The sequence below is a fragment of the Rana temporaria genome, chromosome 4 (genome assembly GCF_905171775.1).
Source record: "Rana temporaria chromosome 4, aRanTem1.1, whole genome shotgun sequence".
NCBI classification, from domain to species: domain Eukaryota; kingdom Metazoa; phylum Chordata; class Amphibia; order Anura; family Ranidae; genus Rana; species Rana temporaria.
In genome coordinates, this window is record NC_053492.1 from 65,987,585 (window position 1) to 66,012,163 (window position 24,579).

Genomic DNA, 24,579 nt, shown 5'->3' on the forward strand with positions numbered 1-24,579 from the left:
GAAAAGATAGAATAAAATATTTAGAAAATATTTTACGGAATTGTCAAAGTTTTTTCACCTTAATGCATAGAATGCATTAAGGTGAAAAAACTTTTACCTTTACAACCCCTTTAATGTCTGACTAGTACTTTGTCACGGACGTAAAATAAGATGGCAAATAAGGAATGTTGGCGTGACATCACAATTCTTAATCTCCATACTTGTTTTAGGTCAGTGACATGGCACATAAAGAAGCACCTGGATCATAATAGGCAGAGAGATGGCATTTTCAGAAGAGGGTCTGGTAGCCTCCATTGGAAGCCTTAAAGGGGTTGTAAAGGTAAAAAAAAATTCCCCTAAATAGCTTCCTTTATTTTAGTGCAGTCCTTCACTTGCCTCATCCTTCCATTTTGCTTTTAAATGTCCTTATTTCTTCTGAGAAATCCTCACTTCCCGTTCTTCTGTCTGTAACTCCACACAGTAATGTAAGACCTTTTCCTTGCTGTGGAGTGTCGTGCTCGCCCCCTCCCTTGAGGGGGCGAGCAGGAGAGTCAGGACGTCCACTAACACACAGCTCCTTTATCTGCAAAGAGAGCTTCCTGACTCTCCTGTAGTCCAAGGGAGGGGGGGCGAGCACGATACTCCACACCAGGAAGAAAGCCTTGCATTACTGTGTTAGACAGAAGAACAGGAAGTGAGGATTTCTCAGAAGAAAGGACATTTAAAAGCAAAATGGAAGGATGAGGTAAGTGAAGGTGGACTGCACTAAGGTAAAGGAAGCTATTTAGGGAATTTTTTTTTTTACCTTTACAACCCCTTTAATACCTTCTCGGTGTAGGTTTTCCTTAATTTGAAGTTCTGCAGAATTTACTGATGGCTGGAAAAGCAACCGACCCAACTTCTTCATGCTGTGTGGGTGACTTTTGGGAAAGGAGTGTGGCATCAAGAAATGCTTATTTTTGGCTCCATTGTGTCACTGAAAGGGGTTAAGAGCAGTGTGGCAGTGTTGGATATATGAGGAAAGATGCTGGGTTGGGTTTGGAGCCAAGATCTAGACTTTGAAGGGTGTTGAGCAGAGGTCTTTGGCAAGTGACAGTCTGCTTAATGATGCAGCATTGCTGCTCCTGTGAATTTAATTGAACAACAATTGAGTGAGATTGCGAATAGCCTGCTACCCTTTAACCACTTCCCGACCTCCTCATGTACATTTACGTCGGCAGAATGGCACGGACAGGCACAATCACGTACCTGTACGTCCTCTGCTAGAGGTGGGTGGGGGGTCCGATCGGGACCCCCCCCCCCCCGGTACATGCGGAGGTCGGGTCCGCTCGGGGAGCGATCCGGGACGACGGCGCGGCTATTTGTTTTTAGCCGCTCCGTCGGGATCGCTCCCCGGAGCTGAAGAACGGGGAGAGCCGTGTGTAAACACGGCTTCCCCGTGCTTCACTGTGGCGGCGCATCGATCGAGTCATCCCTTTTATAGGGAAGACTCGATCGATGGTGTCAGTCCTACAGCCACACCCCCCTACAGTTGTAAACACACACTAGGTGATCCCTAAATGTTACAGCGCCCCCTGTGTTTAACTCCCAAACTGCAACTGTCATTTTCACAATAAAGAATGCAATTTAAATGCATTTTTTGCTGTGAAAATGACAATGGTCCCAAAAATGTGTCAAAATTGTCCGAAGTGTCCGCCATAATGTCGCAGTCACGAAAAAAATCGCTGATCGCCGCCATTACTAGTAAAAAAAATTAAAAAATGCAAAAAAACTATCCCCTATTTTGACGCTATAAATTTTGCGCAAACCAACCGATAAACGATTATTGCGATATTTTTTTACCAAAAATAGGTAGAAGAATACGTATCGGCCTAAACTGAGAAAAAAAAAATGTTTATATATATTTTTGGGGGATATTTATTACAGCAACAAGTAAAAAATATTGCATTTTTTTTTTAAATTGTCGCTCTATTTTTGTTTATAGCGCAAAAAATAAAAACCGCAGAGGTGATCAAATACCACCAAAAGAAAGCTCTATTTGTGGGGAAAAAAGGACGCCAATTTTGTTTGGGAGCCACGTCGCACGACCGCGCAATTGTCTGTTAAAGCGACGCAGTCCCGAACTGTAAAAACCCCTTGGGTCTTTAGCCAGCATATTGGTCCGGGGCTTAAGTGGTTAAAATAGCACTAGGATACTTGATGATTGGCCTCAAAGTAGAATTTCAGGCAAAACCAAACTTTTATCACTGTCGTCCCCCCTCCTAACAGTTAGTAGTTATGTTTTGCCTGGAATTCAACTTTAACATGGTTCTAATGATATTTTAAAAGTCAGCAGCTGCAGTATTTGTAGCTACAGACTTTTACTTTTAAAGTGGTTCTAAAGGTAGAAGTTTTTTTACCCTTATGCATTAAGATAACAAACAGCCTGTGTGCAGCAGCTCCCCTAATACTTACCTGAGCCCGATCTTCCTTCAGCAATATGTACAAGACCCTTGACTGTCCAGGGACTCTTCCTCCTCATTGGCCGAGACCGCAGTGGGCACTATTGGCTCCCGCTGCTGTCAATCAGTCAGTGAGCAAATCGGTAGGTGAGCTCAAGCAGTGGCTCTGTGTCTGAATGGACACAGAGCAACGGCTTGGGAGCGAGCCTGCTCAGGTGCTCCCGGGAGGGGCCAAGAGCGCCACCGAAGGGTTCTGAGGAGAGGATTTGGCTGCTATGTGCAAAACCACTGCACAGAGCAGGTAAGTAGAACATGTTTTATGCTTTAAAAAAAAAAGACTTTCATGTATAATTAAAAATGCTTTCCAACATGCTGTGCTCCCCTCCTCTCTAAATAGTCCTCAATCAATCCAGTGCTGTGCATGACTTGCATCTCTTCTCTCCCTCTTCCCTCTACTCACTGGGACCAAGGCAGCTATGGAAGCCATTGGCTGTCGCTGCTGACCATCTAATGCTGGGGGCAGGGCGCTTTGTGTGTGTCTTTGGATCTTTCTTACACAGGTTAGTCAGAATAGGTGTTCAGAAAGAGGAGGAAGCATTTTTAGGAGTATTTAGGTTTTGCCTGGAATTCTACTCTAAAGTGGTTCTAAAGCCTGCATGTCTACCCCCATAGCAAGCATCTTTGTATGGGGGCAGACACAGGAGGAGGAGCAGCAGACAGTACCTGGGGGATCCCAGAAGAGGATGTTCAATACCATTGCACAGCAGGTAAGTATATAAGATGTTTAATTAAAATAACACCTATTCTGCTGTTCAAGTGAGTGGTAGACTGAAGGTCAAATAAAAATATAACTATATATACACACGACCCTAAACCCAAAGAGAAAAAATACTCATAATTTTTAGCACTTAATAATGGGATAATGTTTGTAGACTGTACCATGCACTGACTCAATATCGTGCATCTTGCAGTGTATGTTTGTGTTTTAGGGATTAGTATTTTACTAAAGCAGATTTAACATACATTTTCTGCGACATCTGATTGGTATGGTTTCAGTCAAATGAATCGCGCATTCTTTAAATATAAATCCTTAGAGTTAAAGATCAATCTAATTGCAGTTTACTATCCTGAAAAATGGGAACTTGCAGGACGGGTGACTTGCCATTTCACTAGAGGAGAGAGAGCACACCAGCCTTGGTTGCCTTATGCAGGAACCAATGGCCCACCCACACTTTCTGGGCTACAATAACTCCTTGTCCAGTGATATTATCCAATACAAAGGTCTTTCACAGCAATGTAGCGCTTTATTTGCTTTCACATTCAGAACCTAGCAGCATAGGATTAAAGTCCTGGAGAATGCATTTTGGCTCTTAAAGATGCAGTGTTTTTTCAGTACCCTGCTATATTTTGTACATGAAAAGAAAGAGCTGTGTTGGTTGTTGAAGACCTCTGAAGATTACTTTATTGGAGGCATTCAGTTGCCTATTTTACTATACAGAGCAGCCAGAGATTGCTTTATTGCAGAAAGCGAGTTGCCCATTTTACTATACAGAGGAGCCAGGAAGACAAACCTTTCAATTGCTAAATGTCAACTTAATTTTAATGAAAATTGTTTTACTTTTGTATGTCTGATTTAAATGTGTATGTTTCTGCTTTTTCTCTCTAGATTCGGTTTGATCGTGTCGGAGGTCTGAGCCAGCACATATATGCATTGAAAGAAATGGTTGTTTTCCCACTTTTGTATCCAGAGATCTTTGAGAAGTTCAAGATCCAGCCACCCAGGTCAGTGCAGTTAGTCATATTTTGAGTTCAACAACCGCTGAAAAGAGCACCGCGTTATGTCCAGTGGGAACCCTTATCCTTCTTTTGGAATAAGTGTTAAAGCTGAACTCCGACAGAAGTTTTGTGGCATGTGTGCAGGTGCTTTTTATGCCTTTTTAACTAATTTGTTGGTCTTACAGAGCATAGTCCACCTGTCTGTGACAAATCCAGCTTTACTTAGTGTCGTGCCCTCTGTCCCTCCCCCTCATATCCTGCCCACTAGACCAGTGGCTGCCTTGTCTATCTATTCCCTCAGCCACCACCGGTCTTGTACAATCCCCACTGTAGTTCTTGGTAAAGGCAGCAGAGACTTAATCACTGCTCTGGGTGGACCCAGGAGTCTGACTCCTGGTCTGATTCATGCTCTGTAATTGGCTTGTCTGGTCTTTTCACTCCTGGTCTGTCCCACCTCCAATGACCAGACACTTCAGACAGACCAGGACATGCAAAGCTCAGAAGCCAGCCTCATCATATACGCTTTCCATGCAAAATTAAAGAGAAGAAGCTGGGACAGCCGCACTCCAAAAACTTTACTTTTTATTAAAACTGGTCACAGAACATCACACGCCACAGCAAACAATCACGAAAAGGCTAACGCGTTTCGCACTGTGCTTCAGTGCTTATTCATAGCATCGGTTTGTATGAGCGTCATTTCACCCTGTAGTTTGTCTGCTGTCTTTTTATTGGATTTTATTAGGATGTCGATAAGTTTAAATGAACAAACATCCAGGGTGTCAGTCCGCTCTTTTTTTCAAGTCCTCATCGAATCTTTCCATATTGCATTGGGCAGAAACCATGTGCAGTGTATTTTCTTTCACTTCCTGCTTAATAAACTTGTTGTCATTGTGACAGTATGTGAGGTCGGTGACATCTTTTAATGGAGTCCTGGATAGCAGCAAAACATGATGGGGGGGGGGGGGGGGGGGTTCTAATCCTTCCCCAATCTGTCTAAACTAAAAAAATAAAACAAAATCAGTCAAGAGATGGCTGTCAAAGAAGCGTTTTATTTACATTTGTGTGGCCTGTGTATTGGAAAAGCCGCTACCCAGCCACTGATCAAGTGGATACTTGCTCCCCTTGCCAGCCACTGTAGTTTCTCGCTCTGGCTTGTATGTCTTCTAATAAAGTAGGAGTCTGCTTAATAGACCCCTAATTTTTCTCTGTAAAGAGTACCCGTCACCTACCCAGTTCTATTACAGAGGTCTTGTTGGCCCATTTGTCACAGTTGTAAAGTTGACTGCAAAGAAAAACGGTAATGAATGAAATTCCCCTAAAATGTAAACTCGTGCATGTAAATTATTGTGCCACACAAATATATGTTCTCTTTTGCCACGCACACCACAGTGAGCAATAATTTTAGGTCCCTTATTTAGAGTAACTCTAAACTAATGACTGTAAAGGTATTTAGGTAGAAATATACTTAGAAAACCTGCCTGTTTATGCAAATTTTTTTTAATACAGAAAGGACCTACTATGTTTCTCCTGCTTTATAAAGTATTACCTGCCTGTTGGCGCTGTACACCAACTGTGTATGTGCAGTTGCTTAAAATTTTGGCTTTTGCTGAGTTGAATGAGGGCATGCACAAGAGTGATGTCACTTCAGCCAGGCCAATCAAAATGGCCTAATATCAAAGACTTATAAGAAGACGGGCTAAAGATGTTGGCGGCTGGTAAGGGAGCCCCAGGATACAGCTTTGCTGGGTTGTGTGTTGGTATAGTTCTACTTTAGAGGTTTTAAACAATACAGAGCACTATAAGAGTGCCATGACTCCTCTTGGCCTGTCTCTTTCAGATTGAAGAACTGTGAAGCAAAAAAAAAGGGTCAGTGCCCATCAATGCAGCCTCTCCATTGCTGCAAATGCAGCCTGATCAATGCCCATCTGTAGCCTCGGAGGGGGGTGGGTCGAGCACCAACAGATTACATACAGGAGGATCTCCTGTTTACACTGCGGCCTTTTTAATACAAAGTCCTGCCTCCGATGTTAGAACAGTTGTCCAATGAGAGCCCAGGAGACGGGACTTCATATTAGACGCCGCCGAGTAAACAGATTCTCCTGTATGTAATCTGCCAGTGCTTGTCCTGCCCCCTCCGCGGCAGCGCCGATTTTAATACAGTGTATACCCTTTTTGTGGCTTTGGGGGCCACAAAAGAGAGAGATGGCGAGAGAGCGAAAGATGGCGAGAGAGAGATGGCGAGAGAGAGATGGCGAGAGAGAGATGGCGAGAGATATATATATATATATGTATATGTATATGTATATGTATATGTGTATATATATATGTGTGTGTATATGTATATATATATATATATATATATATATATATATATATATATATATATATATATATATATATAATCTATATCTCTAGTTCTCTATCTCCAAATTACCAAGGGGGCCACATTAAACCATAACGCGGGACACAATTGGCCCACGGCCCAGACTTTGGGCATGCCTGACTTAAGACATCGTGGCTTGGTCAATGTGATGGCCGCAACCCAGCGGTTCACGCAAGGAAGATCAGGTGAACATGGAAGCCCTGTCAGCGGTGATGGCGTGCCGCTGGAGGGCTTAGTTTTCAGGCAAGTCTTTCATAATGTGCTAGTACAGTATGTGATGAATACTAGCACATTATGACATTTTAACTAGCAGGGAGATTTTCTTAGTTTTTTTGCGGTTTACGACCACTTTAAATTTGTGTGCCCAAACATAATTTTTTTTTCCTGAAAATTTTTCATGCACCATAAATTACAACTACCATATTTTTATTTTGCCATGCCTAGAAAATCTAACGTTTTGGGGATTTTAAGTAGTTATTACGTACGATGCTGATTTTGATGTGTAAGAAAAATGAATACAATTTCTCCAGAGGGGAAGTGCCTAAATTCCATTATCGTATGTAAAAACAAATCCGTAGCAACGTTCTGTAGTAATTGGTGGGGGCCATAAGTTGGAACTGCTGGTCCTCAAGTGATTAAGGCCCTTTATGTATCGCAATCGCTCTTTAGACTGCCATGTATTAAACCTAATTATGTGAAAGCTGTTTAAGTAGAAGGCCAGTGCTGCCATTTACAGGGGTCGTTGCAGCTCAGTCACAGACATGCTGAGTAAATAGTGGGGTTTATTCACTTGGGTGTAAATTCTCAGCACAGGCAAATGACATTAACAAGGTTTTGTTCACACTGGCCAATCCAATTTCAACCTATAAGCTTCACTGTGTTGGTTTGTGATTCCTGTGGTTTTTCTGAATAGCAATTTGGATATTTATATATTACAGGTACTTGTATAGCACTATCACTTTACATGTTTAATATACATTCACATCAGTCCATGCCCTCAAGGAGCTTACAATCTAAGGTCCCTAACTCACATTCATTCACACATGCAATATACCAAGGCCAATTTAGACAGTATCCAATCACCCTACTAGCATGACTTTGCATGTTCTCTACTTGTGCCTGTGTGGATTTCTTCCCACACCCCAAACTCCATGCAGGTAGTGCTGTGGTTGGGTTTCAAACCGACAACCCTAGTGCTGGTAGGCGGAAGTGCTAACCACTTAGCCACTGTGCTGCTATCTTTATTAGTGTTAATAGTAGCTAGCCACAAGGTAATTGGGGCTTGTAGTTTTTCTGCAGCTCTGTCAGTCTCATATTGGGTTTTATTATGAATAACTATTAATCAACAACTTCTAGAGATTTAGTTTGAGGCTTTTGGCTGTTTTTAAACCTTCCCTAAGAATGTTCTTGGGGTGCCTGGCGGATCCTGTTTGGGGGGGGGGGGTTTCACCTTAAAGCCTTATTAGAACCTCTACTACAGGGGGTACTTCATACATGGGGTTCCCACAGCCCTAATCAATTTTTTTTTTTTTTTAAAGCGTCTGCTTTCAGGGATTCTCTGATTAAAATGCCACAGAGGGATGGGTATTGTGGGAGATGAATCCCCTGAAAACTTCAGAAAATAAGAACTTCACCTGCTTATGAGATACTTCATATGCAATATCTATTTACCTAAAGAAGTAATTATGTTTTTTAGTACCGACCATACTTGACCACTAGCCGACCAGCCGGCTCGGCTGCGCGAAATCACGTAATATAATGTCATTTCACATTTTAGCCACTAGGGGGGTGCGCGCTCGCCCCTGCTGCCGCCCACGTGCCCGTTGGGCGCAATCACCGCCGGGCACCCCCGATCGCTCGTTGCAGAGCGAGAACCGGGAGCTGTGTGTAAACACACAGCTTCCCAGTCCTGTCGGGGAGAAATGACTGATCGCATGTTCATACAATGTATGAACAGCGACCTGTCATTTCCTCTAGTCGGTCCCACCCCCCCTTCAGTTAGAACACACCTAGGGAACATAATTGACCCCTTCCTCGCCCCCTAGTGTTAACCCCTTCCCTGCCAGTGAAATTTTTACAGTAATCAATGCATTTTTATAGCACTGATCGCTATTAAAATGCCAATGGTCCCAAAAATGTGTCAAGTGTCCGAAGTGTCTGCCATAATGTCGCAGTACCGACATTGGTCCTCTTATCACTCACCCCCCCCTTCCTTCCTGGCAAACTCACTAGAGAGAGCTGTGCATGATGTCATAAGCCTAGGCTAATGACAAGAAACAGGAAGTGGGCTGTATAAGCCATTTACTGGCAGAAAAGCATTTTTACTATCCAAAGTTGAAACGACAAGGACAGAACATTTAACCACTTAAGCCCCGGACCAATATGCTGGCTAAAGACCCAAGGGGTTTTTACTGTTCGGCACTGCGTCGCTTTAACAATTGCGCGGTCGTGCGACGTGGCTCCCAAACAAAATGTGGTATTTGATCACCTCTGCGGTTTTTATTTTTTGCGCTATAAACAAAAATAGAGCGACAATTTTGAAAAAAATGCAATATTTTTTACTTTTTGCTGTAATAAATATCCCCCAAAAACATATATATATAAAAAAAAAAATTTCCTCAGTTTAGGCCGATACGTATTCTTCTACCTATTTTTTGTAAAAAAAATCGCAATAATCGTTTATCGGTTGGTTTGCGCAAAATTTATAGCGTTTACAAAATAGGGGATAGTTTTTTGCATTTTTTTTTTTTTTTTTTTTTTACTAGTAATGGCGGCGATCAGCGATTTTTTTCGTGACTGCGACATTATGGCGGACACTTCGGACAATTTAGACACATTTTTGGGACCATTGTCATTTTCACAGCAAAAAATGCATTTAAATTGCATTGTTTATTGTGAAAATGACAGTTGCAGTTTGGGAGTTAAACACAGGGGGCGCTGTAACATTTAGGGATCACTGTATGTGTTTACTAGTGTAGGGGGGTGTGGCTGTAGGATTGACATCATCGATCGAGTCTCCCCTATAAAAGGGATCACTCGATCGATGCGCCGCCACAGTGAAGCACGGGGAAGCCGTGTTTACACACGGCTCTCCCCGTTCTTCAGCTCCGGGGAGCGATCGCGACGGAGCGGCTAAAAACAAATAGCCGCGCCGTCGTCCCGGATCGCTCCCCGAGCGGACCCGACCTCCGCATGTACCGGGGGGGGGGGGGGGGGGTCGGACCCCACACCCACGTCTAGACAGGCACGTACAGGTACGTTGATGTGCCTGTCCGTGCCATTCTGCCGACGTAAATGTACATGAGGAGGTCGGGAAGTGGTTAATATATGGAAAGATAAAAAAAATTACTCAATTTCTGCTTTAAGTGAAGCCACTAGCAAGAGTGCTTGGTGGCTCAGTGCATGTACAACAGACTTTTATTGGTGACCTCTTGACTAAAAATTACCCAGTGAGAGGGTCGCTTTTATGACGTCTGTTTTGTGTGTATGTTTTGTATGCATCCTGATTGGAGAGACTGGTTTTCGGTGTGTTCTGTAGAGGGCGTTGTTGCCTTACAGAAAACGCGGTGTTCCTTTAGTTGCATTTATGAAGACTGGTATAAATACAAGCTTATTCTAGTGTCACACAGTTATAATAGGAGGTTTATTCAAACATGCATAATGCCCCCATTGGGAGAGGGTTAAATCTCCTGGCAGCAGCTGTTGCGTTGCACCAAGATGTGGTCAGCCGGGGAGAGGGGGACGTGTGACAGCTCAGTCATTTCTCCACATTGCACGGATTAGCTGCTTGCATAACAGATGGCTGATTATAAAAGCCCTTCTCTCAGTAAAGAGATACTTTGGAACCCAACTCTTACCAGACAACCGCATTTATACATCGTTCAGGGGGACCTTCGGTCTCCAGATTTTCTTAAAGCGGAGCTCCACCCGAATTTTAAGATAATCTTAAGACTACTGCTGCTACTAAACATTGCACAAACGGATATTTTTGTTTATCAAATATTTATAGTACCGTATAGATTAGTCCTCCTTCCGGTCTGCACACTTCGGGTTTTTCTCGGGCATATCATCATTTCCTGGACCGCGCTGTGTGTTCTGGGAGCTTGTGTCATAGCTCCCTTCTGATCAGATTCTGACCTGTTATAGGAAACATCGCACGATTTCGGGGATCAGGAAGTCCCTGCCTGTGATTGTAATGCCCACATTAAAAATGGCAACGGCGGACACAGAGGAATATAAGTGTATATTCCACACAGAAAGAGAGAGGAGCGGACGTTGGAGAGGAGATTTTAGAGTTTACTTATGCCCTGCAATTGGCTATTTAACTACACTAAAAAAAAAAATACGTATTTGCATGGGAGATCCGCTTTAAACTTACCTTTTTTGTTTGCCGGTTGGTTGTCTTGCAATAAAATCAAATCTGCATTATCAACACTGGCCGTTTGACGTTTGGTTAAAGCGGGAATTTACCCTAATGCTTGAGTATATGTGCATTGCCATTTATTTTGATTGGCACCCCCAGTGCACACAAGTCAAAATGCACCTATATTATAATAGCATTGCAAAAAAAAAAAAATGTCTTTCAATAGATTTTTATTTTTCAAATACAGAATACAATTACAGTATGACAAAAGGCTGGGTCTACATCATAACATTCAACAAACAAGGCATAGTGTCGGCAACAAGGCCTCAATTGATTTCATAATGCCCAACTGTGGGCTGATTAAAGGAAGAATACAAGCTTGCTAACAGTGAAAGGGAAGGGGAGGAAAAGAAGTGAATATAGTGATCTATCGCTCGGTGGAGTCCTACTTGTCCCGGGCACCCCTAATGGGATCATTCGCCGTCAACACTGCACATGCGCGGGATAGAGCGGTGAATGCTGGGACGTCTGCATTCACCGTATCCCGGAAGGACAAGCTGCTGGGCTTCACAGTGCCCACAGTAAAGATGGAAACGTCCATCTTGGGATTTTAAAAGATATCCTTTTTTCGGAGAAATGCAATGCAGCAGGCTTGAAGACTGGGTTAAACGAGTGCGGAACCCCCGCTTTAACTTCAGTGCACCCCTAGCTCGTAATCACAAATTCAATCAGGCCTATAGTGTTGCCAAATTGTCTTCATAAAAAAACAGAAGATAAAACCCTTAAAGCGGAGGTCCGTTAAAAAAAATAAAATAAAAGTCAGCAGCTACTAACACTGTAGCTGCTGACTTTTTATAAGGACACTTACCCGTCCTAGTCGCCAGCGATGTCGGCCGATCCTTGATCCTGGCAGCTCCAAGCGCCGCCATCCACAGTAAGGGAAACGGACAGTGAAGTCCTGCGGCTTCACTGCCCGTTTCCTACTGCGCATGCGCGAGCGGCGCTTTGTGAATGGGCCGGGTGCTTTCTGGGATACACACAGTTCCCAGAATGCAGCACGTCCCATTCACAAGAAGAAACCGAAAAATAGAATCTACCGCGGAAGATGAAGAGGCAGATTCAGCACTTCCGCATAGCAACAGCTATTTAGGGTAAGTAAAACAATTTTTTTTTTTTTGATTTTTGGTGGAAAAATGTTTTTCAGGGTGGAACTCCTTTTTAAGTGATACAACTATCTTAAAAGAATGAGAGGTAGGAAAGGGAAAGAGGTGGGAGAAAGAAATGAAAGGGAGCATGTGCCTAACTAGAGCTTGAGGATGCAGGTAGCACAGGGTGTACCCCAGTCGCCAGAGATATACCACAGTGGGACGCCCATGGTTCCCACACAGCTTCAAATTTTTGTTTTGTGTTTGATAGGATACTGGCCAGCTTTTTCTGTGCCATAATCCATGAAATTTTGCGTTTTACCGCTTCAATTGAAACCCTAGGCTTTTTCCAAGCCCTAGCAATGGTGATTTTAGCTCCGAGGAGCATAAGCCGGATAAGATTCTGATTTGGCTTGGATATACAAGGAACCCGAGCATTAAGGAGAGCAACAGATGCTGACCCGGGGACCGAGCATTTAGTGACTGTAGATGAGGTTAAAAATCTACTTCCAGACTGGTCTAATTCTGGGACATTCCCACCAGATATGCACCATCGAACCCAGGAGTTGGCAGCCTCTAAAGCAACTGGGATCTGATGATGGGTAGATGGCCGCAAGTCTGGCGGGAGTCATGTACCACCTCATGAGTACTTTTAAGTTTGCTTCCATCAAGGGAGTATTTAAGATACCCCAAAATGAATCGGAGCAAGCCACTTGCCAGGTCTCCAGGTCCCATTCAAGTTGGAGGTTGGTCTCCCATGCCATCATGTAGGAAAACTTCTCGGTCGGGCGAGTGAGTGAAGAGTAGATGACCGAGATCCCTCCCCTTTGTCCGATGGCCTGCCCGCACCAGAGCTCGTAATCTGTGAATTTGGGAGGGAGAGGCTTCCCCGTCCATAGAGTGTGTAGAAATTGTGATATCTGTCTAAATCTGAATCTGATGATGCACGGCTCCAAAACGTTGCACTTTGTCCTTTGTGATGTGATCATTCTTCAGCAAAACTTTCAGCTGACACTAGATGATCTGTGGTGTGCTGGCAAATATGTGCATTGATCTAACATGCATTAATGACATCTTCAAAGCTAATGGGCTTCTCAAAGACCATGTACATCAATGCACAGAAAACATCTATTTCAATTGTGTGAAAAGCCCTTAAAGCGGTGGTTCACCTACACTAACAACATTTGAGCATTAAATTAGGCATAGTAGCGCGAGCTACAGTATGCCTGTATTGATTTTTTTTAGCCCGGTACTCACTGTGCAATCCTCTATAGAAGATTCCGACTCCCCGCGGGGAATGGGCGTTCCTATCAAGAGGGAGGATGATTGACGGCCGGCTATGGCACGTCACGCTTCTCTGGAAATAGCCGGAACAGGTCTCGGCTCTTCACAGACTATGCGCAGGCGCCGTGAAGCGCCAAGTCCTATTTCGGCTATTTCCAGAGAAGCGTGAAGTGCCATAGCCGGCCGTCAATCATCCTCCCTCTTGATAGGAACGCCCATTCCCCGCGGGGAGTCGGAATCTTCTATAGAGGATTGCACAGTGAGTACCGGGCTAAAAAAATCAATACAGGCATACTGTAGCTCGCGCTACTATGCCTAATTTAATGCTATAAAAAAAAAAATGTTTCATTAGGGTGAACCACCGCTTTAAAGTAGTTCTAAAGCTTTAAGTTGTTTTTTTTTTTTTACCTTTTTTGTTGCAGAGAATCCCCCCAGTCCCCATACACTTCAGTCCGATGACGAAGGAGAGGGGGACGGGGCTGAGCCCTTCTGTCTGTGTCAGTAGTTGCAGTCAGGGCAGCTCAAGAGCCAGACCACACAAGTGCCCCCATAGCAAGCAGCTTGTTATGGGGGAACTCGACTGGGGGGAGGAGCCAGGAGCATTAGCAGGGGACCCTAGAAGAGGAGGATCATGGCTGTTTTGTGCAAAACTATTTCACAGAGCAGGTAAGTATAACATGTTTTTAATAGTTTCTAAAAAATAAATAGCCTTAATATCGCCCTTTTAGTATGTATAAAACAAAAAGTCTGAATTTCTCACTTCCTGTTCCTCTTCAGTAAGCTTGCCCCCCCCCATATCCGGGCCGTTCTGGCTGGGGGTTAGCGTGTTTGCCCCCTCCCTTGGGACGCTGTCTCCCCCAGGTATGTAGTTGCCCTAAGGGAGGGGGCGAGCACGCTGACTAACCCCTAGCCAGAACTGCTCGGATGATGGGGGCAAGCTTACTGAGGAGATACAGGAAGTGAGAAATTCAGACAAAGAAAAAAACATTTAAAAGGGAAATAGAAGGAAAAGGTAAGTGAACCAGCAATGCACTAGCTTAAAGGAACCTATTTTAGAATATAAAAAACAAACCTTTACAACCCATTTAAAGCGGTAGTAAATAAGTTCATGTTTTAAAAAATAATAAATGCATATTTTTTACAGGTAAAGGTTTTTTCTACTCTAAAAACAGATGAAACATGTTCCCAATAGGGGAACTTATCCTTTAACTCTAAAGTTTAAGCTGAGCCCCCTAATCCCTTACCCTATCATAACCCATAAGCTGCTAAGCATTAGAATAAAATAAGCTCTTCTGTATATTCACCTTGTACTGTATCAGGAGCAGCTGTGCCTAATCCTCTCTGCAAACTGTCAGTACCAGGGACTAGTACTACCAGAATGATGTGCACTATTGTGCCAGTCTCGTTGCACCCATCACTATAACATTTCTGAGAATCGTGAAGAGCATCTCTCTAAAACTTTATTGTAAAGGTGCTTGAGGCTTGGTAAATGTCGTCCTTGTTAATGAAAAGCATTTTTCTATGCAAATTCTTTTTCGATTGCCCTGCCACCGCTTAAGTGACCTTTTAGCGACGTGCTGTACGGATGAGCCTTGCATTATCCCGAGCTCTGCCATTTCATTCGATTCAGTGCTGGCCGCTAAGCCTGTTTTCCATGTTGTGTGTAGAGCTGTGTGTGTTGCTTGGTGGAACGAAAGTTTGTGTTATTATTTCTCTTTTTTTATGTCACAGATCAGTGATGCATTTCTGAGCTTCTCATCTCTGGCTGCTTTTTAGAATTTCAAAATGCATACTTTTGAAATAATTCATAAAGTATGTATGAAAGACTGTTTTAAAGTCAAGGGCATTTTTTCTAGTAAAAGTAGCAAATGCCAAGGAAATATTTGTATTCATGTAACACAAATATAAACAGAAGCATTTTTTATTTGTGTATTCTTTAGAAGAGCTGGATTTTTGTCTGCATCTGCCTGCTGTTAAGGGAACTACATGACCCAGCATGCCATATCAAGTGAAGGGGGTGTGATCTGTAGTATTGGCATACTGCCCAGATTACAGTTGGAGACTCATGAGATTGGCATTAACTGCTGCTGATTGGCTGTTCATAGCAGGTGATGAATGCTAAACCTAAAAGCAACGCAGTCCTGTAGAGAGCTGTGTGGTAGCATTGATTAATGCTTCATTATCACACTATGCCACAGCTGTGTGTCGGTATTATCGGCTAAATGCTACCGATCATAGCATAGGAGGGGTTTTGAAATGCTTCCATTCTGGTAGCCCATGCAGCACTGATAAAACATTACATGCACTTTGCTCTTTGTACACCGTTGATGCCATGTCACACAAGCAGTTTCTTTTTTTCATTCAATTTTAAGTTTATTTTCAATAAAAGTACATACATTTGTATTATATCAGCAGTATACAAATCAATAATATACAGAAAACAGTAAAGCAAGTACATTACTTCACATATTAGACATTCCTGTCATAGTAACTGTCCATCACATCTATCCATTTCTCATGTCCTTCACCATACGGTGAGATTAAGACAGTTCATATAAGCAACGGAGAAAAATTAGGTGTAACTAATAATATATAATTAAATAAAATAACAATTTAATATGCTATATGATCCCTTAGGGCTATCATTACCACACAATAAATTATATATAAGGAAAAAAAAAAAAATCCCCATGTGTGTACTAGACCTAAGTTCACGGAACAAATAAAGGATGGGATTTCTGGAGAACAATAACCTCTCCGACACCCCCAACGGGAACTGCCTGTGTCCAAGAGATCAAGCAACCCCTTCAATCCCCCCTCCCTCCCTCTAATAGTTTTTATTAAAACCCACCGGTTTCTATAATCATATATTCTCTAAACCCTCCTCAAACCTAATATCCCCAAAAGTTTGGTGTAATCCTTTAAAAACCTAAACATAGGTAAATACAAATGTTTATAATATATTCTTTTTTTTTCTTACCTAAACATAACACCCTGAGAATGAGAAATAGTGAGTATTCTATCCTCATAGATAAGACAACGAGAAATAAACACAGAAAAATCAAAGAAAGGAAGAGAAAAGAGAAAAAGAAAAAGATATGGCAGCCTGCCTGCCAATGAACACCATCATCTACAGGATATAAATGTCTTCACAGCCTTCACGGGGTAAAAGATATTCCCATAAATTGCATCCAAGGTTCCCATATTTCATGGAAAAGAGTAGACATATCCAACATGGAACAAACCCTCTTTTCTTGTTCCATGATCCATGTAACCTTTCGTTTCATATACCTGATGGAGACAGTAGTTTTTTTCCACGCAGCTGCAATTGTGATCCTGGCACCCGTCAGAATGTATTGGATGAGTTTTCTAGTAACCTTGGAGGTCTGGGGTAACATTCCGTTAAGTAAAGCAATAGTGGGGGATTGATGTAAGTTACATCCTGTGACTCGTCTTATTATGTTAAACACCTTATTCCAGTATCCCCGTATTTTGGGACATTCCCACCATATATGTACCATAGACCCCAGTCCCTGACAACCTCTAAAGCATAGGGGCGAGGTTGACGGATACATGGAAGCCAGTTTAACAGGAACTAGATACCACCTAGTATAAATTTTTACATTAGCCTCTACAAGGGATATATTCACATATCCTTTAATGGATCTAGTATAGTTATTACACCAGTCAGATAAATCCCAAGTGTTATTAAGTTCCTTTTCCCAGGCCAACATATGAGGTAATTTGGTACAATTATTAGCAAGAGATTGATATATGATTGAAATATTTCCCTTCCTGATCAAACCCTGATCACAATTACTTTCATAAGGTGTCAATAATCCAGAGATCGAGTCACTATCCCATAGGCTTTGTGCATAATCATGTAGTTGGGAAAATCTTAGTTTTTCTGAAACAGGAAGATCTAGCTTGGCTATGAAGTGTTTCTCAGGAAGTGGACCTGATCGTGAAAAAAAACGACCTATACGATACAACCCTTTATCATGCCACCATTTGAAAGAATCTATATCAATTTTAGAAACAAAGAGTGGGTCTAGAAAAACGCTTGATAAAGGCCTGCCTTTAGAAATTAGAGAGGGATTGTTTTTAAGTGAATCCCATAAAACTAAGGTTTGAGAAAGAGTCGGAGATAATATAGAAGGCCTGTTTTTGGTAGGACTCCACATCAACTCCTCTATCGTTAGATTCGGGGTCGCCTGCTCTTCTATATCTAACCAGTCAGGGCGTTCATGTTTAAGAAAGGTTTCCGATAATTGTGCCAATCTCGCTGATTGATAATACCATAATAAGTTGGGTACCCCCAGACCACCCTGTTCAGGTAAGTTATAGAGAGTGCGAGATGGAAGGCGTGGACTCTTATTGTTCCAAATAAACTTGGTAATCTTTCCTTGAAAAGATTTTAGATGACTTTTAATTATCGGTATGGGTAATGATCTAAAAAGATACAAAAGCCTAGGGAGAAGAGTCATCTTTACCGAGTTAATTCTACCAATCCAACCTATATTCTGAGTACCCCAATCTTTGAAATCTTTCTCAAGTTTTCTATACATAGGGGGATAATTGGCCAAATACAAATTTTGGATGTTGGGGGTCAAATAGATACCCAGGTATTTGATATAAGAGGTGTCCCATTTGAATCCATAATCTTTCTTCAGTAAAGAAACCGTGGATTCAGAGAGAGAAACATTGAGGGCCCTAGATTTGGCCACATTCACAGTTAGACCTGAAACCATAGAGAATTTGTCTAAAAGAGAATATAATTCTGGTATGGATGTGTCTGGATCAGTTAAAAACAATAAAAGGTCATCTGCAAATAAGGCACATTTATGCTCCTTTTTGGCACATCTAACTCCCCTGATGTTTGTGTTTTCACGAATAGCCATAGCCAGGGATTCCATAACTATTGCAAACACCAGGGGAGACAGAGGACAACCCTGCCTAGTACCCCTATGAATCTCAATAGGTTCCGAAAAAATACCCTGAAAGCGTATATTAGCTTTAGGGTGAGAGTAAAGTGCAGATAAGACTCCAAGAAATTTCGTGCCAAACCCCCAACGTTTCATCACTTCGAACATGAATGGCCATGATACTGAGTCAAATGCTTTTTGAAGATCTATAGAAAGAAGCATTCCCCTTTGATTAGTATCACCAGTCCAACCCGAGTTCAAAATAGAGATCAGATCCACAGCCCTCCTAACCTGATCAGGACCTTGCCTTCCAACGATGAAGCCTACTTGATCTTTACTAACATATTGGCCAATGAAAGAGGACATTCTATTGGCCATTATCTTAGTGAGTATCTTAAGATCGTTATTAATGAGAGATATAGGTCTATAGTTTTCCACCAGGCTATGGTCTTTTTCTGGCTTAGGGATAACCGAAATATAAGCCAAATTAAGTTGCCTGTCTATGGGAACTCCACCGGTCATGTGGTTGAAAAATCTAACCATGTAGGGTGTCAAAATGCTCGAATATGATTTATAATATGCACTTGAAAACCCATCTGGACCCGGGGCTTTATCTAATTTTAGATTTTTAATCACTAACGATATTTCTTCAGCGGATATGGGAGACTCCATTACTTCTCTATGAATTTCAGTCAATAGAGGAAGTTTCAGATTGTCCAGAAAATCATCCATTCCCACTGAAGAAAAATCAGCAGCGGATGCATAAAGCTTAGAAAAGAAGTCCTGAAAGGCCTCCATTATCTTCTTAGGATTTAGGGTGAAAGAACCATCACTCATTCTTATTTTAGGGAGAGTCCGTGATTGAAATCTAGGTGATAATTTATGAGCTAGCATTGGGCCTATTTTATCTTTAAATTTATAGAAATTAGCACCAGTCCATTTAAAGTCTTCCCCTGCTTTAGTTGTAAGTACCAAATTCAAGGCAGATCTAGCTGCATCAAGTGCCTGAATTGGAAAGTTAAGAGGATCAGATTTATGTTTTTTACGGAGTTCTAAATAGTTGTTTTCCAGTCTCCTTATGTCCAGGTTCCTTTGTTTCTTGAGGTTAGCGGCCACTTGTATTATTTTGCCCCTGATAAAGGCCTTGTGGGCAGCCCACAAAGTTTCAGGGGATACATCATCTGTATCATTATGCTCAAAATATTCTAAAAGAGATCGCTCAATATCCTTCATTAAGATAGGATCCTTCAAAATAGACCTATTAAGTGTCCAATGGGATATTTTAGGAGAAGTGTCCTCTCTCCTCAGAGACACATGAACCATCGAGTGATCTGACCATGGAACATCAACTATATGAGACTCAATGGCAGCTGGGATGTGATGGTTAGAGATTAATATATGATCTATACGAGAATATGAATGGTGAGGGTTAGAATAGTGAGTATAATCTTTAGTTTTGGGGTTCAACTCCCTCCAAATGTCAGTCAATCTAGACTGATGTAGAATGCGTGCTACTTGCAAACTAATTTTAGTTGGTCTGATGATACCATTAATAGAAGGTTTGGATTTATCCAATCCTGCGTCGAAAGCTAGGTTAGAGTCCCCACCCATAAGAACGATCCCCTCCATATATGGACGAAGGGTATCAAGCATCTGTGAAAAAAACTTTTTCTGACCTCTGTTAGGAGCATAATAAGAAATAAATGTGTACAGTCTTCCATCAAGGGTACCCTGTATCAAAAGAAACCTACCTTCCGGATCTCCAAATTCTTTAATCAGGTTAAAATTACAATACCTAGAAAACAGAATGGCCACACCCTTAGTTTTGTTTTCTGCTTTAGCAAGATAAAATAACGGAAAGTGGGCATGCAAAAAGGAGGGGTTGTATCGTTTAGGAAAGTGGGTTTCTTGAAGGAAAACCACATCTACACGGAGAGACTTGTATACTTGAAAGGCTGTGCGCCTCTTAGTAGGAGAATTCAACCCCTGAGTGTTGTGAGTAACAACACTAAGGGGTTTAGATACATCATTCGATCCAGCCATAAGTCTCAGCATCATCGACTGACAGGCAAAACCATATAGATATTACCAGTAGTTCAGTAAACATGAGCATCGGCAGGCAGGCTGAAGAGAAGAGGAGAATATAAGGAAGAAAGAAAAAGAAATATAAAGAAGAGATAAAAAAATAAAAATAAAAAAACATAGTGCACAACAAACTATTAGATCGTGCAAGTTTAAATCGTAACCAAGAATGAGGGAAGAGATTGATTCTCCTTCCCTCATTCAAACAAGAAATTTTAGTATAGTCCCATAAAAGGACTATATTCTTACCCATTGGGTCGACAAAGTGTCGACACAAGAGATAAGTTGAGGTTCAATACCTCACCGTCGTCAGTTGTCGACAAACTAAAAGATTACATCTAAAAACAATTTTCAAGAAAAAAGGCATTTTGAATCAGATGATGACCAGAAAAAAAGAGGAGAAAAATCCAAAGAAAAACTGTATTCAACCAGGTATTCAAACCCGGAATCTTTTTTTTTTTTTTTCCCTCTTTTTTTTTTTTTTTTTTTTTTTTCAAAAAGCATCCGTTAAAAAAAAATTAATCTGAATCAAAGAATAAGAGAAACGTTCTGGGTAAGTCTATTCAATATTCAGGGGACTTGGTCACCTCCAATTTTCCTGTATTTGACCTTGTTCCATGGATTCTGAGTCGGACTAGTAGGAGTGTTTCTCTTGGTAGATTGAACTGGAGGTGGAGTGGTGTCCATGGCAGGTTCAAGAGAAATAATTTTCAGGTCAAACAGAAGTCTTTCACCCTCTTGGAAACTATGGATCACATGGTTTCTACCATTATAATTGAATTTGAAAGCGAAGGGGAAAGCCCATTTATATTTGATGTTCTTGTTAATAAGGGCAGACAATAACGGTTTCATTGCTCTTCTTCTCTGAATGGTATATGGAGAAATGTCAGAGAATATTTGTATGGTATTACCTTGGTATTGAAGATTCTCCTGTTGTCTGGACCGTTTCATAATGTCCTCTTTGGTGGTGAAATAATGTGGCTTGACCACCACATCCCTGGGCAATCCATCTTTTCTCAGTGGACCTAATGATCTATGAGCCCTATCAATTTCCAATTTTATATCAGGCATAGATGGAAGGAGGATTCTCATAATGTCTCGTATTGCTGAATGAACGTCCATAATGGACTCAGGAAGACCCCTAACCCTGAAGTTTTCTCTTCTTGACCTGTTTTCCAAATTGTCAATCTTAGCCTGAGCGGCCTCCAGTTGTTCTTGTAGGAAATGGATATGATCATCATGTTGTTCAGTTTTCGAAACGTTAGTGTCCAATTTATGTTCCACCGAGTCAATCCTGTTGCCAAGACATTGGAAGTCTGCCCTAATATCTTTAGTAATTTTCTCAGCCGTAAGAGCTAGACCCCTTTCCATCATTTCAGAGATCCTGTTATAGAGATCAGCAACATTGAAAGAAACTTCTGGGGCATTTTCAGTGTTAGCAGTCACTTGTATAGGGTCATGTGAGGGAGAAACCATAGGAGTCCCGTGTTCAGCCATTGTAGGTATTATTTCCTCCCTTACTACAGATGAAAATAAAGCTGAAGTTGTAGTAGAACCTAAGGGAGGAGGTGATGAGGAGGGTGTCACATGAGACGAGAAATGTTCAGTAGACTTAGGATCCACCACAAGCACCTGAGAGCTTGTATGAGGAGGGGTGTCCATATCAAAAAGACACTCCTTGATAATAGAGTTCTTATTTTTTTTTTGTTGCACTGTTTCCCCTTCATATATAATAAGTGTTATAGTGAATTCGTATCAGCAGGGGTAAAGTTGCTTTATATTGTAAAAGCAACTGTTCACTCCTATATCAGCTCCTATAGGTATAACAGTCTTATAACCACCATCATACAGTGGGTATTACTTATGTGAACAGACCAAGCCCAGATTTGAGCCTTTACAGCAAGTATTGTGAAAAGTTCAGCATCATAAAAATGCCTCAAATTACTTATCATGCAAGTGTTATATTAGCGGATTGGTTTGTAGCCTTTGTCGACTAACATCGGACGGTTTGTAGGAACACCTCAGCAATTTTCCATAGCAGGGCCAATCATAGGATAATTCCACACTGTATAATACAGACCCTGGGCATCATATCCAGTTGGTAACCAACCTTCGACTACTATTATTAGATTATCATTGCAGTCAGGTAGCCAGTGAACTAAGAATTACCTCAGTTTAGAGAAAAAATAAATATAATAAAAACTCCAAATAGTATGATACAGTGGATTATGTATGTTTCAGGATGTTTCAGGATGTCACGGTGACCTGTGCATAAAATCCATCCATATTTTATCAGATCCTTACAGTAATTCCACAATATAATGGTCACAAGTCACTACACTCTGAGTTTAAATCACTGAGGCGGATTATGAGAGAAAAGTGGGTAATTTCAGTATTTTTTGCCACAGAAAAGTGTCTATAATATTTACAAATTAGTAAAAAATATGCAGGCCACTAGATGGCGGCGTTACTTCTTTATATATACCTCAATCTCTGTGAACTTAATGTGGTAATATCGGTCTCTTTTCTATTAAAGCATAAAAATGTCTCATCCACAGTAAAGGTGAAGCAACACAGAGCCTTAATTAGATAGGATCGATCGTGAGGTAAAACAGTGTGTAAAGCAAGATGGCCGCCGGGCCTCCGTGTGCAGGCCGAGACCGCAGGCCTCGAGTAGCTGAGGGGGAAGGAGATATGCCTCCTGTCACTTCCTACGGCTAGCTGAGGGGCAGAGAATCTAATCCTAGGTAAGGATGTTCCTAGGTGAGCAAGTAGTTTGTCTTATGGAGCCCGCGGAACGCGGAGGGATTACAGGCCTCAGGGAGAAGAAATCCGGCAGTGACCACTGGAGGGGTCGAATCCAACGCTATCGATGACTGTCTTAGTTCCCTGAGCCTATGGCTGTATCTGACTCCCAGCACAAAGTAATGTATCCTGGGTGGACGGAGGGGTGTATACCGCTAACACGGCACCGCGATCCTTACTTGAGTCCGGGGATGTCCGTGCAGCCGTAGGCCTCAAAATGGCGATGACGCCACAGAGTGTAGAGGCCGCCTCGGGTCGCATCCACGGGTAAGTATACCATCAACCGCCTCAATAATGGTATCCTTTTGTGTAGGTATACTTCCTGATACGGTATGGGGCGAATTTAGAACCAAAACGGCAATATCTGTAGCCGATGGTTCCAGATTAGATTCTGCCTCACGGAGCTCATCTAAAAAGCGTCCAACGCCATCTTCGTCCGGCCACGCCCCCCCCACACACAAGCAGTTTCATCCTTAAGCCCATACACGCTATTAGATTTTCTGCAGATTTTTGGCTTAAGATTTACTGAAACCATGTAGTATAAGGGCCTGCCTGATTGCATACAAATTGAAACTCTTAACGTTTTTCCTCATTTGTATGGTTTTGGTAAATCTGAAGACAAAAATCTGCAGAAAATCTAATGGTGTGTATGGGTCTTAGAATTGTCCCCCCTTCTGTTTTGTTGCTAGGTAGAAAAGTGATAGTTTTAAATGCAGTGAGGGGAAAATGTATATGATCCCCTGCTAACTTTGTATGTTTGCCCTCTGACAAATTATCAGTCTATAATTTTAATGGTAGGTTTATTTTTCACGAGACAGAATAACAAAAATATCCAGAAAAACACATTTCAAAAAAGTTATAAATTGATTTGCATTTTAAAGCGGGGGTTCACCCAAAAAAAATTAACATTACATTCAGGCGAGTTGTGATAATGACATTAGGCTGTTTTTTTTTTTAAATCCTTGCCGTACATTCCGTTTTATCTACATTTTTACCGTGGCTTCCGGGTATGTAATCTGCGGGACTGGGCGTTCCTAATTGATTGACATGCTTCCGACCGGCGCATACAGCTCGTCACGATTTGCCGAAAGAAGCCGGACTGCGAGTCGGCTCTATACGGCGCCTGCGCACAGACGTTGCTTCTTTCGGCAACTCGTGACTCGCTGTATGCGCCAGTCAGAAGCATGTCAATCAATTAGAAACACCCAGTCCCGCAGATTACATACCCGGAAGCGCAGTGAAATTGTAGATAAAACGGTATGTACGGCAAGGATTTAAAAAAAAACTGCCTAATGTCATTTTCACAACTCGGCTGAATGTAATGTTAAAAATCTTTTTTTGGGTAAACCCCCGCTTTATTGAGTGAAGTTAATATTTGATCCCTTATCAGCAAGAT

General features: G+C 41.8%; 1 protein-coding gene across 3 annotated transcripts in view; it reads left to right on the plus strand.

Moving 5' to 3' along the window:
• Positions 1-24,579, plus strand: part of ATAD2B (ATPase family AAA domain containing 2B) — a 202,656-nt gene that overhangs the window by 59,434 nt on the left and 118,643 nt on the right. For all 3 annotated transcript variants that reach the window (XM_040348522.1, XM_040348524.1, XM_040348523.1), the window contains exon 11: positions 4,087-4,202. In XM_040348522.1, the coding sequence (XP_040204456.1) occupies positions 4,087-4,202 (116 nt within the window). The remainder of the gene's footprint in view (positions 1-4,086; positions 4,203-24,579) is intronic.